The sequence below is a fragment of the Rhododendron vialii genome, chromosome 5a (assembly GCF_030253575.1).
Source record: "Rhododendron vialii isolate Sample 1 chromosome 5a, ASM3025357v1".
Classification (NCBI taxonomy): Eukaryota; Viridiplantae; Streptophyta; class Magnoliopsida; order Ericales; family Ericaceae; genus Rhododendron; species Rhododendron vialii.
This window is the reverse complement of record NC_080561.1, coordinates 35,752,682-35,767,205: the sequence shown is the minus strand read 5'-3', so window position 1 is coordinate 35,767,205 and position 14,524 is coordinate 35,752,682. Positions and strand designations below refer to the sequence as shown.

The following is a 14,524-nucleotide window of genomic DNA, read 5'->3' as shown; positions in this document are numbered from 1 at the left end:
TTTTGCCTTTCCAACAGTCGTCGTCGCTTTGCTGAGGTAGAAAGAAATAAAATATCTTTATGAAAGAAAATAATCTTTTTCCCTCCATATATTTTTATAAATCTACTCTAAAAGTAATTTTTCCTATTAAGCCGAAGATAATAAGAATATAATGACAAATAATATGTCTGAATATCGATATCCTTTTTCTTTGAATATCGATACGTTTTCTACCGATTATCTTTCGCTTAATGGGCGAAAGTTAGAATTTTTCTTTAAGCTACACAACACAATTTTGAAGAATCCGGGATTTCTGAGCCGCCCGTGCTCGATAATAGATGGTTTAAATTTCATCTCGGTGGACGACCGAAATCTGTTCGGTTGAAATGAAATATGAGCTGAGTATGGACGACTTATATGGGAACAGTCTCTTAGGGACAACATGCAAGTTTTAGATTACACTTATAAAGAACTAGAGATTAATTTGGGTTTTACCTGAATTACTCCTTCCGTTTGGATTTAGTAATTCTTCGTTCAATTCTAATTGAATAAAAAATGAATTATACCCTTAAATTGGAATGAATTTTATATCTAATATGGATCTTATTTGAGAGATCTCAATTAATTCTATAAGACAATATTTTTAAAATTACATAAACCATTATAAATTACAATATATAATTGATTACATCTCAATTAATTTTATAAAATAATATTTTTAAAATTACATAAACCATTATAAATTACAATATATAATTGATTGAAAAATGTCACGAATTCTCAAAAAGAACTATTAAATTTGAACCGAAGGAGAATATGGAATTCAGTAATGATTCTCACACAAATAATTTTGCATATATTTTGCACATACGTGGGGCCCATATCGATGTCCCACAAAATGATCCGAACCGTTCATCTTTTTTTAAAATATTTTTTTGGAGGGTTCCTGTAAAAAAATCAGCTTCAACGGATATCGGTAAGAGTTTTATCAGAAATCATAAGACGAATAATTCTGTTTTGCCCTGCGAATTTTGAAAAAGCATTTTGGAGCTGATTTTTTTTCAAAAACCTTTCAAAAAATATTTTAAAAAAAATGAGCTGTTCGGATCATTTTATGTGACCCCAATATAAGCCCCATAAAAATATATGTGCAAGATATGTGCGAGATTATCTCCGCAAATACCACGGTTGTATAGAATCTCTTTTGTAAAAGTTATGCGTATTGGGTTCCATGTGCATTGTGTTGAGTCGGCGTTCGTAATTATTCTAAACATATTACTATAGCATTATTATTTTTATTTTTATTTTCAAAGTTGGACTCCGTAGTCCCTACCGTTGGTTCTCAATCTCCGTAGGAAATACATGGTTAGAAAGATTGCTTCCACATGAATTTTAGAAGTACTAGAGTAATACTGTAGCAAACTCTTTCTATTTGGTTTTATCTCTGGGAAAAAAGAGGGGAAATATCTACTCTTCTCTGTTCCTATTTTTTTGTCCTTCGTCTTATTTCAACGGGATAAAAAAATTAATTATAACTTATAATTGATAATACTATTTATATGCAATATGAATCTTGTTTGATAGATCTTAATAAGCATTTTTTAAATGATGTTTTTAAAATTAGCTAAAAATTTATGAATTAGAAGATATAATCAATTAAAAAAAGGTTCGAATTCTAAAAAAAGACTAAAGAATAACGACGGAGGAAATATGGAAAACGGAAAATAAAGTGAAAAAGAAGGGGTGGGGATTGCATAAATCCCGATTGAAGAAAGGAAGCTGCGAATGTCATGTTTGCTAGTCTGTACCCACGTGAGTAATTATTCCGCAAACGGATGTCTGTGTGTTCATCAGAGCGCGGGACCCACTGTTTGGTGAGGTGGAATCTACGTCAAGCCTCGAATCAATTTACAGAGTATATTTTTTGGCCCAATATTGCAGGAGTATGTGAGCCCCCAAGTAATTCCAGAAATTTTTTTAAAAAATAAATAGTTTACTTCATATTTTTATACTTAATAAAAATAATATAAACGAAAATAATTTTTTAATTTTTTTTGCATCGTATAAAAGATCTCAATAAAATCTATCTTTCAAATAAGATTCGTATTATATATTTTTAAATTTTAATAAACTCATAATTTTTGAACTTGAAATTATCTTCTTAAAAAATAAAGACTTTTTTTTGCACTCTAGAACGGGACTTAATAGTCCATGGTAGGTTTCACACGATATTCATAGTTTTGAATTCCAAAAGTTCATGACGGACGGAGCTCGAATCCTAACTTCCCGCATGGAAAAGGCCAGGACATATCAATTGAACTAGAGCCCATTAACGGTTATTTAGCGATCAATCATTCTAGTACTACACCCATTTATACACACAATTACACACCCACATTAACAACAAAGGTGGAGCCCACACACACTACACACCCGGTGTGTGTGGGCCCCACCCTTATTGTGAGTGTGAGTGTGTAAATGAGTGTGGTGTTAGAATTTTTCTTTAGAGATCAATAGATTACCGCCTCAAACGGTCACCATTTTTTTTTTTTACTTTACTCCATCCATCTAAAAAAAATCCTACAACTTTGTTCATTCAACTTTGTCCATTTAGGATTTGTTTGGAACTCAGGCTCCGTTTGTTTGGGCGTAAAATATTTTCCGGTAAAATGTTTTATCTATTTTTGGTGTTTAGTTGTGTAAAAAATTAAAAAAATATTTTACATGTAAAACATTTTCCATCAATTGGATGAAAATAACTTACTCTTAAATCTTCCATAAGTTATTTTCCGAAATGAACCTACTGTTTTCTACTGCAATTCTCACTGCTCAGTTTCTTCGATCGTCAGTCCCGACACACGTTCAATTCCCATATTCTTAGATCTCTCCATCATTTAAGCTTTCCTCTCTCTATACTATTTTGTTGATTTCTGAAAATATTTTTTGAATCGTAGATTCTGGATTGTGAATTTTAGATTCTAAATTATGATTAGAATAAATTAAGAATTTGTGAGAGTGTTTGCATGATTGTATAGAATAAATTATGATATCAATGACAGTGTTTGGAGTAATCCGAAGAATGGATTATAATTTGGTTTTTTAGGATGTTTGGATAGCTGTTTTTTGCATTTTTGGTTTTGCATTTTTGAAGTTTAGGTGTTTGGGTGGAGGTACCTAAAATGAGTTATGGGACTATGGGAGAATGAGTAATTTGGTTTTCGGGTTTGGAGAAGAGAAGGTAATAAAGTAGGGGGAGATGAGCTTTTTGACTTATCATTTTCTACTTTTTTTTTAATTTAAATTTTGGTTAACAAAAAGACCTACAAAATTTATTTTGCACATATCTTCCTAACACTAATCATGTTGCAAAATACATTTTGTATATATCTCTCAAAGATTCTACCATATTCAAAACATATTCTAACCAAAATTCACAAGGTCAAAAAGTCAATAACCAAAATGCAAAAAGCCAAAAAGTTGGGTAATCGAACACCTCTTTTCGCGCTGGATACCTCTTTCCAACTCCAAGTTTGGAAGGGCTAAGAGGTTTGCTTCAGATTTCGGGGTACTTGGGAGCTGACTTTTCATTTTCAGCTTTTTGATTTTTTGAATTATAGCTAGAATGTATTTTGAGTATAATAGGAATAGCGTTTGAGAAATATGTGCATAATGTATTTTGAAATTGTAGTAATGTTTGGTGAATGAATATTGAAAATGTATTATGGGTTGATTTTTTACCAAGTTGCCCTTGACTTTTATTATTGTGTTAAAAGTTACCCTTGGCCTTTATTATTAAGATTTTCATGTGGTTCATATTCTTATCGATTCCTAGCATATAAGGCCTTGTTCGGACAAAAAATCCCACCTGGCTTTCCCGCCAAAAGCTAAGGCTTATTGGCTTATTGCCAAAGAGCCATTTGCTGAAACCCCTTCTGACACACACAGTCTCTCCCGCCCCCACCCCGGTGTTCCAAAAATACCCACTACGGTGGAGAAAAGGATAGGGTTTGTTGGGAAGGCCAGAGCAAGACATATAGGTAGGGCATTTTGATAATTTCACTCATCTGCAGTCTGGCTTCTTGGGGTTAGCTTGTTTAGCCAAACCACTGTGACTTTTTGACTCATTTTTGGAGGGAAAGCCAGCTTAACTATTAACTATTTGTCCAAACAGTCCCTAAGTATATATTGTTTATATTTCTCCTCTTTATTTGGTTATAAGGCTATCTTAGGGTGTTCGTTGAAAGCTATAGAGCCAAAAAAATATTACGATCATTTAGGATAAAATGATCAGAAAAATAAGATCTTCTCACTGGTTCAAACGGATTGAAAATTGAAAAACTTAATTATTTGCACTGTTTATTAAAAAACATGATTAAAAAGTAAAGTGTTTCAATTTTCAACCCGTTTGAACCAGTGCGAAAATCTTATTTTTCTGATCATTTTATCTTAAATGGTCATAATAAATTTTTGGCTTTATGGCTTTCAACGAGCGCCCTAAAAGAGCCCCATAACAAAAAATTGAAGGGTTTGGAAAAGCTCCTCCAGACCGAAAATGGGAAAAGCTCCTTCGGACCTCATTTTGCATTCTGTTTTCTTTAGTTAAAATCAGTGAATCTATTTTGCCAAAATCCATTATGGGAATGAGGTACCGAACACCCATAATGCAGAAATGGGAACGGGAAAATGGGAAAAACCACCTGTCAAACACCCCCTTCAACTTCTGGTTAATGGCTTGCTGACATATTGTTTACACCCATTTTTGGCCAAAAATCAGGAAATGAATTTACAGGTTAAAAGGTAGCCTCGAGGGTCGAGGCCCTAGCCTTGAGAGACCTTACGACCAGTTGCCCACGAATTAGGGCCGATTCTTAAGAAATGATGGGCCTTCCATCATGGCCCAAATCAGTTAAAAGGCCCAAGGATTAGATTAATCCATTTGATTCATTCAGGCCTAATCCAAGTGCCTAAGAGTAGCAAAGCCCACGGAATAAGCCTGAGTTGATAGAAACCCTGGTTCGTGCTCGCCAGACTTGGGCTCAGAAGGCTTACAATGGGGCAAAAAGCCCATGACTTACCAAACAAAGTTCAGGCTCGACCAGGAAATAGGCCCATTACTTTAGGAAAACATCGTCAAAAGCTCACAAGCAGCTCTAAGGCCTCGAAAGCTGCTCACAAGGAGCTCAAAGGCCTCGAAGCTGCTCACAAGCAGCTCAAAGGCCTCGAAGCTGCTCACAAGCAGCTCAAAGGCCTAGAATATTCTTGCTGGAACAAGACTGGGTAAGCTGCTCACAAGCAGCTCAAGGTCTGTAGTGGTGGGACCCCGTTCTTCAGGATGAAGCAGAGACCAGCAACAAGTGGCATGCATGCAGCCCCTGGAGATTCTAGTGAGTGACTTCTGCAGGCCTAAGCAAGCTGCTCACAAGCAGCTCTCCCAGGCCTGCTTAATCTTTTTCTCGATCCTTCTTCCGTAAAGAATTAGGTTCAAAGGGTTTTTTGGGACCCACGAGGAGTTGAAGGCCCAATGAAATAAAGGGGGGCCTGGGGTATTTTTTGCCCTGCAGCTATGGTGGGCCCGGAAGATAGCCATACAAGCATTAGCTTGAGTGTCCAAGCAGCTCAACATGGTCTGGGTACTGCAGGGCTTGAAATTCTTTTTGCTTTTTCAGAAGATTTGCACAGAGAAGGAGGACTCCTCAGGCCTTTGCCATATTCTTGGAGTGTAAGGCACGTTTTGTTCAGGAGGCAAACCCCTCATTGGAGCATTTTGAAGCTGCTCAAGCCCAAGCCTTTGCTAGAAGGCCACTTGGCAGCCATGCATTGGAGCATTTCGAAGCAGCTCAAGGCCTGTAATCCCTATAATTCTCAGTTTTTGAGGCCTTGCAAAAGGTCCACGACCTCAAAAGCTCACAGCTTATGCACCTATATTCCCATTTCTTTCAAGCATTTCATGTATTCACTTCAAAGTAGTTTAAGTTTTATCACATTTCTTGTACCCAAGCTTCATTGAATCGATTAATGGAGTTCGTTTGATCCTTTTTACTGCATTGTCTTTCTTTCCATTGTTCTAACAACAAGGGAGAAATACTTTAAGTCCTTAGCCCGACAAGGCAACCAACGAACCATCACGAGGCCTTACCCTTTAGGCCGAGCACGATCACTCGATAGAAGTCAGATTTTGAGGCACGAAGGCCTTAAAAGCAATTCGGACAGACTTGTCCTGGCACGCCCTCGCATTCCAAGCCAATTTGGTTTTAACACATTTTTGTGGAGAAACATTTTGGCACGCCCGATGGGACCTCTTATCGTTAAAGGGTGACCATGGCGAAGAAAGACAACCAGAAAGGCGTTTCAGCTTCTGATTCTCCGGAGGACCCAATCCTCCAACAACCAACTCATGACGAGCTAGGAAGAGGCCTTGAACAGCCTCTCCTCAGCGTCCAAGACCTGAACGGGTCTATGGGCAGTGTACGAAACTATATGCTGGAGACCAACCGTGAGATGTCACAAGAAATTTCTCAGTATGTTGGTTCAGCAATGACAGAGATCCGAGATTCAAACCTGCACCTCGCAGCCTCTATGGGGTCACTCACAACCAACGTAAATGCGGTGTCCGCATCCGTGGGTGACTTGGTGGCTATGATGAAGGAAGAAAGGAAGGAAAAAGGCCTTCCTGACCTTCCCCCTCAAACACCTTTGATGCCGCACTTTGGGGTGTTTAATGGTTTCTCTGAACGTCCACCCCACGGGAGTTATGCTTTGCCACAACCACATGGATTCCAGGCTTCTAGTTTAGGTGGGGGATGGGCCAACGGCGGAACACATCATCAAACTCAAGACCCGACAGGTCAAAACCCGTTAAGGCCTGTCGAGAATCTGGATAGGCGTTTCATGATGGGGGGTAGCCCCACTCCACGTCCTACTTTTGGGAACCAAAATGGCGGGCCTCATCCGATGGGAGGAGGCCATATTCCCCACGTGGCGCCCCACATGGGATTCGTGCAGCAAGATACTCGGGGGGCATGGCACGGCCAGTGACAGCCAGTTAACGCTGTACAAGTCAGGCCGCCGCCCCAGGAGTATGCAAGGCCTCCCCCCCTCGAGCAGGTACCCGGTAGAGACCAGATCATAGCGCTGCTCCAGGAGCAGTTAGGGCCAGAATTTAGGCCTATGGGGAGGCCTATTTATACGAAGCCTCACTCAGACGAGGTTGACCAGCTACTGTTCCCGAAAGGCTTTCGAGTACCAGAGTTCCATACTTTTTCTGGGGAAGACGCGAAGGAATCAACGGTGGAACACGTAGCCCGGTTCCAAGTCCAATGTGGGGAAGCAGGGACTAAGGACGAGTGGAAGTTGAGGTTGTTTCCCAACTCCTTGACTGCCATCGCCTTTACGTGGTACATCAATCTATCTCCTAACTCCATCCAGACCTGGCGACAAATGGAGGATGCATTCCACCAACAGTTTTATAGGGTGGAGCCAGAGGTCACAATGGCTGACCTTTCAAGCTTGTGCTAGCTCCCAGACGAAGGAGTGGAGACTTATTTGGCCAGATTCAAGAAGGCTCGATTTAAGTGTAAGGTCTCCCTGCCCGAGAAGGAGTACGTGAGCTTGGCGTTAAATGGCCTAAACTTTGAGTTGAAAAAGAAGTTCTACGAGGCGGAGTTTAGGGATCTTTTTGAGTTATCAGCCAAAGCAGCAAGATATGAGCGGATCTTGAGGCAGGAACAAGACCGCATGGCCGCCTCGAAGGGAACCTATTATAGAGACCCCAATTATGAGGTGGCCGCAGTGGAGCCTGGGTACGAAGCAGAGGTGGCTGTCGCGGAGTTGATTAACAAGAAGCCTTATTTCTTGAAAGCTGGCAGGTTGGAAAAGGCAGACTTTGCATCACCTTCAGGCAAGTCGAACCGGGTCTACACATTCGACATTACGAAGGCCGAGGCAATCTTTGATCAGCTCATGGCCGACAAGCTTGTGAAGCTTCATCCAGGCCATAAGCTTCCTCCAACGATGGATTTGAAGGGCAGAGAATATTGCAAATATCATAATTCGTGGAGCCATACCACCAACAACTGTATGGTCTTCCGAAATGATATTCAAGATAAGATCGAACGTGGAGAGTTCAAGTTTGAGTCGAAAGATAAGAAGGCCATGGGTGTGGATGCAAATCCATTCCCGACGGGCCTGAGTACCAACATGGTGTCCTTCAACATGAGGGGAATGCCGAATAGTTCTCCAAGGCCCAAAGTCAGCTTAGGAGAACCATCTAGGCAAGCACGAAGGCCTACTTATGAAGACCTCGTCGAGTGAGACAGACTGAACAGCGGCCATCCCGGTGGAGCAGGCCAGCGTCAGAAATCAAGAAGTTCTTCACGCCAAGGTGCTCGCTGGTCTGTAACGAGTGCGGACAGACGGTCGAGCCATCCAAACCACAGCTGAAGAGCATGGTGGTGAGACCTCCAGAGTTTAGGCCTGATCACAGACCAGAAACACACAAGCGTTCATCCGTTTTCTCACGTCTTCGGTCTGGCCACGGAAGTGAGGCGAGGCGCGACTATGAATTTGAGGCCTTTTCTTCGGCAGAGAGGAGGCCTAGGACCGTGAAACCCAAAAACACTCCTCTAAACGAGTGGTCCAAAGTTGAACATCCTAAGTTTCCCGCAGAAAGGCCACCTTTGTCCAGGTCGCAGAAGCGGCGTTACCAAAGGTTTAGGCAGGCCGCCCGGAGGGCAGAAGAAGGAATGGATTTGGAAGATAGGCCTGAGGAAGGTCCTTTAGAAGACCTGGAAGCTTTGAAGCAAGGAAACATGGAGATGAATTTTAGCGGAGATGAAGGCCTCGAGAGCAGTAAAAAGGGGAAGGAGAAGGTCCTATTTCGAAGGAGTCTTTCTTGTTCCGAGGAGGACGAGACATCTAGGCCTAGAAGAGAACGCAAGCCTAAAGAAAGAATGGTAAAGGAGGATCCTACTGAGCCTCCACGCCAAGTAAGAATCCTTCAAAGGGCTGCACCGGTAGCCAATACTCCTATTCCAAAGCTGGGTGATCGATCGGCCTAGGGGGGCAAGCGAGCCTTGAACCCATTAGCCAAAGAATTTAGGCCCTCTCAAGGCCTTTCGAAGCCTTGCAACATGGTTTTCATTTTGCCAGAAGAGGCGATGGCCAAAGAGCACCAAATTTCTGTCATGGAAGGTGACATAGAGGAGTTGGGGGAGATGGCACAGATCTTAGGACAGTCTTCCAGACCTGTGGAAGCTGTCTCGTCGGTGATTATATTGAAAGAGAAGGCTGAGAAGGAGCAGGCCGAACAGGCCGCTTGTGCCATTTTTGAAAAACCAACTTCAAAAGCGGCCAACCACATTAAACCCTTGTACATCTCAGGATGTTTGGATGGGATGCCGGTTAATTGTTTGCTTGTAGATAATGGTTCGGTTGCCAACTTGATCCCTAAGTCCATGATGTACAAGTTAGGAAAGACCGATCAAGACCTCATCGCTTCCAGTGCAAGCTTGACTGACTTCACCGGGGGCGTCACCACTTGCCAAGGTATCTTGATCATGAAGTTGACGGTTGGGTCCAAGACGCTCACCACTCCTTTCTTTGTGGTCGATTCTCGGGCATCGTACAACGTCCTGTTGGGGAGAGACTGGATCCACGCCTGCATGGCAATCCCTTCGACCTTACATCAATGCATAGTGTTTTGGAACCAAGATGACGTCGAGGTAGTATGGGCAGATCGTAGGCCTTTTCTTGCTTCCACAAACCATGCGGAAGCAATGTTGTATGACCCAGACATTGGCCCAATGAAGATAGCAGGCCTGGACAAGTATGGCCGCCACAAAACGGTTTCCATCTCCCCACAAGCCTCCGTAGATGAGTTAAGAAAGCTGTTCCAAGAGCTAGTCGGCCCGGATAATCACAGGCCGATTGCTCCCACGACTCAAGCCATTTCCAATGTCAGTACGACCGATTGACCAAGATGAGGACATGGCCCTACAGGCCATGATTGCACGATTCAGGTCTTACTTAATGGAGGAAAGAATGTATAGGTCATGTGAAGAAGAAGGTCCCTCACCGATAGGAGCAGCGGAATTCATCTATGAAGACGAAGGCCTTGCAAAAGGCCCTGACGTGATACAAATGGAGGACTTAGACGCAGCCCCAGCTAAGATGGACGATTTGAAGGCCGACGTTCAGGATCCTTTGCAAGAAATCAACTTGGGAGATTCCGAGAACCCCAGGCCTGTGTACATCAACCAGCTCTGGCCCGATGAGGTAAAAGAAAAACTCATTCGTCTCGTGACGGAATTCAAAGTTTGCTTTGCATGGGATTATGATGAGATGCCAGGCCTCCCAAGGAATTTGGTCGAGCACAAGCTGCCAATACAACCGGGATTCACGCCGTTCAAGCAACCTCCAAGGAGGATGTCAAGTGAAGTGGAGCTCAAGGTCAAGGAGGAGATCGAGAGGCTTCTTAAGGCTGGCTTCATTCAAACGGCAAGGTACGTGACTTGGCTTTCTAATATTGTCCCAGTGGTCAAAAAGAATGGCAAGATTCGAGTTTGCATAGATTTTAGAAATTTGAACCTTGCTTCGCCAAAAGATGAATACCCGATGCCATTGGCCGACTTGATGGTTGATGGAGCGGCAAAGCATAAGTTGTTGTCTTTTATGGATGGGCATTCGGGTTACAACCAGATCTTCATCAACGAGGCCGATACCGCCAAAACAGCATTTAGGTGTCCAGGGGCTTTAGGGACATTTGAGTGGGTGGTGATGGCATTCGGCCTGAAAAATGCGGGAGCCACATATCAACGGGCCATGAACGCCATTTTCCATGACTTTATCGGCCGTTTCATGGAAGTCTACATTGATGACGTGGTGGTAAAATCTCAATCCGACGAGGAGCATTTGGAACATCTCCGAAAGGCTTTTCAAAGAATGAAAGAGTTCGATTTAAAGATGAACCCTTTGAAATGTGCCTTTGGGGTATCCGCGGGAAACTTTCTCGGATTTTTGGTTCATCAGCGAGGAATTGAGGTCGACAAGAACAAGTCGAAGGCCTTGATGGAAGCAAAACCTCCGTCAACAAAGAAGGAGTTGCAGCAGCTCCACGGATCCCTAAACTACTTGAGGAGGTTCATTTCGAACTTAGCAGGGAGAGTCAAGGCATTTTCTCCATTACTAAAGATAAAGGACCAAGAGGATTTCATTTGGGAGGCCTGTCATCAGGAGGCCTTCGAAGCAATTAAAGGGTATCTAGCGCGGACCCCGGTTTTGATGCCTCCAATTAAGGATAGGCCATTGAAATTATATATTTCTGCGGCTGAGGATTCGGTTGGAAGTTTGCTGGCCCAAGACAATGAGCAAGGCATGGAGCAAGCGGTTTATTATTTGAGTAGATTGTTGACTCCCTGTGAAAAACGATATTCTCCTATCGAAAAATTATGTCTTGCCTTGTACTTTTCAGCAATAAAATTGAGGCACTACATGTTGCCCGTTTCTGTTTACATCATGAGTAAAACGGACTTAATCAAATACTTGTTAACTCGGCCTATCTTAAGAGGCCGAATTGGCAAGTGGTCCTTGGCCTTAATGGAATTTAGTTTTTGTTACGTTCCTCAAAAAGCGGTGAAAGGCCAGGCCTTGGCAGATTTCCTAGTTGATCACCCATGTTTGGAGGTCAATGATGAAATCAGCCCAGGCTTGGACGTGATGGAGGTATCTGTAAAACCTTGGAAGTTACTTTTTGACGGATCCAAAACGCAAGAGGTGTCAGGATGTGGGATTATAATAATTTCTCCTGAAGGCCTGAAAACTGAATGTTCCTTCCAATTCGATTTTCAGTGCACGAATAATCAGGCCGAGTACGAGGCAGTGGTGATAGGCCTTGAGATTTTGAGAGAATTAGGGGCCGGAACCATTGAAGTAATAGGAGACTCAAGCCTTGTGATAAACCATATAGCAGGCACGTTCAAATGTTATAGCGAAGATTTGGCGCCGTACTATATGGCCGCAATGCAACTTGTACACGATTTTGACGATGTGACGGTAAGGCACGTACCAAGGAGAATGAACGAGGAGGCTAATAGTTTAGCTCAGGCCTCAACAGGCCTGAAGCTTTTTCCAGGCACCTTGTCTAGGGCCGTGACGGTCCAAAAGAAATTGTTGCCCTCTGTCCGAAGGAGAGGGTTAGGTCTGCCAGCGTTTATAGTAGAGCCACTCGAGCCAACGATCGAGGATATTCAACGAGAAGATGGGCCACAGCAGAGTGGTTGGCGTGATCCCATCATTTCGTTCCTCAAAAATCCGTGTACCAAGGTAACAAAAAAGACTAGGAGGAGGGCCATTAGCTATCTTTTGATAGGAGATGACCTGTACAAAAAGAGTCTAGAGGACGATTTACTCCTTAAATGCCTTGACGGGGTGGAAGCTTTGAGAGTGATGGGTGAGGTACACGAGGGTGTTTGTGGTGCTCACCAATCAGGTGTCAAAATGAGATGGTTGATTAGGAGGTATGGATATTATTGGCCACGGATCCTTGAAGATTGCATCCGGTATGCTAAAGGATGCCAGGCCTGCCAGGCCCATGGCCAGGTTCAACACGTGCCAGCAGCCAACTTCCAGGCCGTGATTAAGCCATGGCCTTTTAGGGGATGGGCAGTGGATCTAATAGGGATGATACACCCGCCGTCGTCTAAAAACCATACTTTTATTTTAGTGGCCACGGATTACTTTACTAAATGGGCCGAGGCCATCCCATTAAAGACTGTGAACCAGCAGGATGTCATTAAGGCCATAAGGGAGAGGATCATTCATCGATTCGGCATTCCCCAACACTTGGTGGCCGATAGAGGATCGGTTTTCTTCGGAAAGGAGGTCCAGGCTTTTTGTAGCCAATACCACATTAACCTATCCCATTCCACCCCCTACTATGCTCAAGGAAACGGCCAAGCGGAATCTACCAACAAAACCTTGATTAAGATAGTAGAGAAAATGGTTGAGGAGAAACCGAGAGTATGGCATGAGCTTCTGTCCGAGGCCTTATGGGCCTATAGGACGTCCAAGAGGGAGGCCACTAACGTTACTCCTTATATGTTAGTGTATGGCCATGACGCAATACTACCGATGGAGGTCACCGTTAGGTCAACAAGGTGGGCTTACCAGAATGGCCTTGCCCCAGCAGAATATTCCCAGGCCATGCTCATGGAATTGGAAGATTTAGACGAAATAAGGTTAGCAGCCTTCGACCATATGGTGGTCCAAAAACAACGGGTGGCCAGGGCCTACGACAAGAGGGTCAGAAGGAAAAGCTTCTCAGAAGGAGATTTGATCTGGCAAACCGTATTACCTTTAGGTACGAAGACTGCCAAGTATGGGAAATGGTCTCCGACGTGGGAAGGGCCCTACCAGATCTGCCAGGTCTTTAGGGGTAACGTGTATCTCCTTACGGACTTGGATGGTAAAGTCCATAAGCACACCATTAATGGCAAGTTTTTAAAACATTATTATCCTACCGTATGGGAGATGGGGGATTTTAATGAGAAACTGCCATCTCAAAATATAAGCGCATAAGCAGAAAAGCTAAAGGCCAAGGGTGAAGCCCTTCGGCCGCGTTTAAACAGTAAAAAAGGCCTAGGAAGTAGTAGGCCACACCAAAAACAAAACAGACTAGCCTCAGGCCTGATAAAAGAGTTTTAGGCCAGGCTATCGCGAGCAAGGTTTAAAAGGTGCTGGGCTACGGTTATTACATTTTTTGTGATGTTTAAAGTTCATTTTCCAGGCTGGTCTTGAGGCTTGACCAGGCCATGACGGCATCATTAATCAACACCTCTGCTCGATCCCTCGAGGCCTCGATTGTTGGCTTTTTGACCATCAAAGTCTGAAGGGCATCCAGAGGGCCTTGAGCAGCATCGACGAATTCCTGCCTTCGCTGGGCCAGCAGTGCTTCGTACTGTCCATGGTCTGCTAATTGCTGACGGGAGTCGACCAGCTGTTGTTCTAAGGCCTGGATGGTTGAAAGAAGCTCTATGCGCCTTATTTTGGCCGCTCCAATGTCTGCTTTGAGCTGGTTCCGTGCCTCAAGCCCTTGCTTCAATTCCTGCTGCAAGGCATCGATCTTGGTGAGCTTGGAGGCAGCAAGTGTACGCTTCTCAGTGGCCGACTCGAAGGACTTCTTTAGGTTCGGAAGATCCCTGAGAAAAGTTTGTAAGACAGGATCAGCGCTTCCCCCTAAGGCCTGGGATTTAACCAAAGTGTTCACCGATTTGCGGATTGCAGGATAATGGTCTGGGTGAAAGGCGGACTCAACACCCAGGCCTAGAGCTACTTTCAGGTTTTCCTTGGCTTGCTGAATCTCCTCGGGTGGGAATGATACTGGGGTTGATGACCCAATTCCGCTACCAGAGGTCCCTGAGGCAGTAGGATTCACTAATTCTTCCACGGTTTGGAAAAACTTGTCGAAAGACTCATCGTCAAGATCAAGAAGGATTGGTTTCTTTTCGACAGATGGCTGAGTTTTTGGGGTTCCCAAAGAAAGAGAGGTAGT

At 43.5% G+C, this 14,524-nt stretch overlaps 2 protein-coding genes across 2 annotated transcripts; both read left to right on the top strand.

Annotated features, from left to right (window-relative positions):
- The first annotated feature begins 7,146 nt into the window (after positions 1-7,146).
- LOC131327866 (uncharacterized) lies at positions 7,147-8,289 on the top strand. Its single transcript, XM_058360993.1, has 2 exons — positions 7,147-7,487; positions 7,530-8,289. Exons 1-2 carry the CDS (start codon positions 7,147-7,149, stop codon positions 8,287-8,289), a joined length of 1,101 nt encoding a protein of 366 aa, XP_058216976.1.
- A 1,674-nt stretch (positions 8,290-9,963) lies between these two features.
- On the top strand, positions 9,964-13,551 carry LOC131327865 (uncharacterized). The gene has a single exon (XM_058360991.1). The coding sequence runs from the start codon at positions 9,964-9,966 to the stop codon at positions 13,549-13,551; it is 3,588 nt and encodes a 1,195-aa protein (XP_058216974.1).
- The last annotated feature ends 973 nt before the right edge of the window (positions 13,552-14,524 follow it).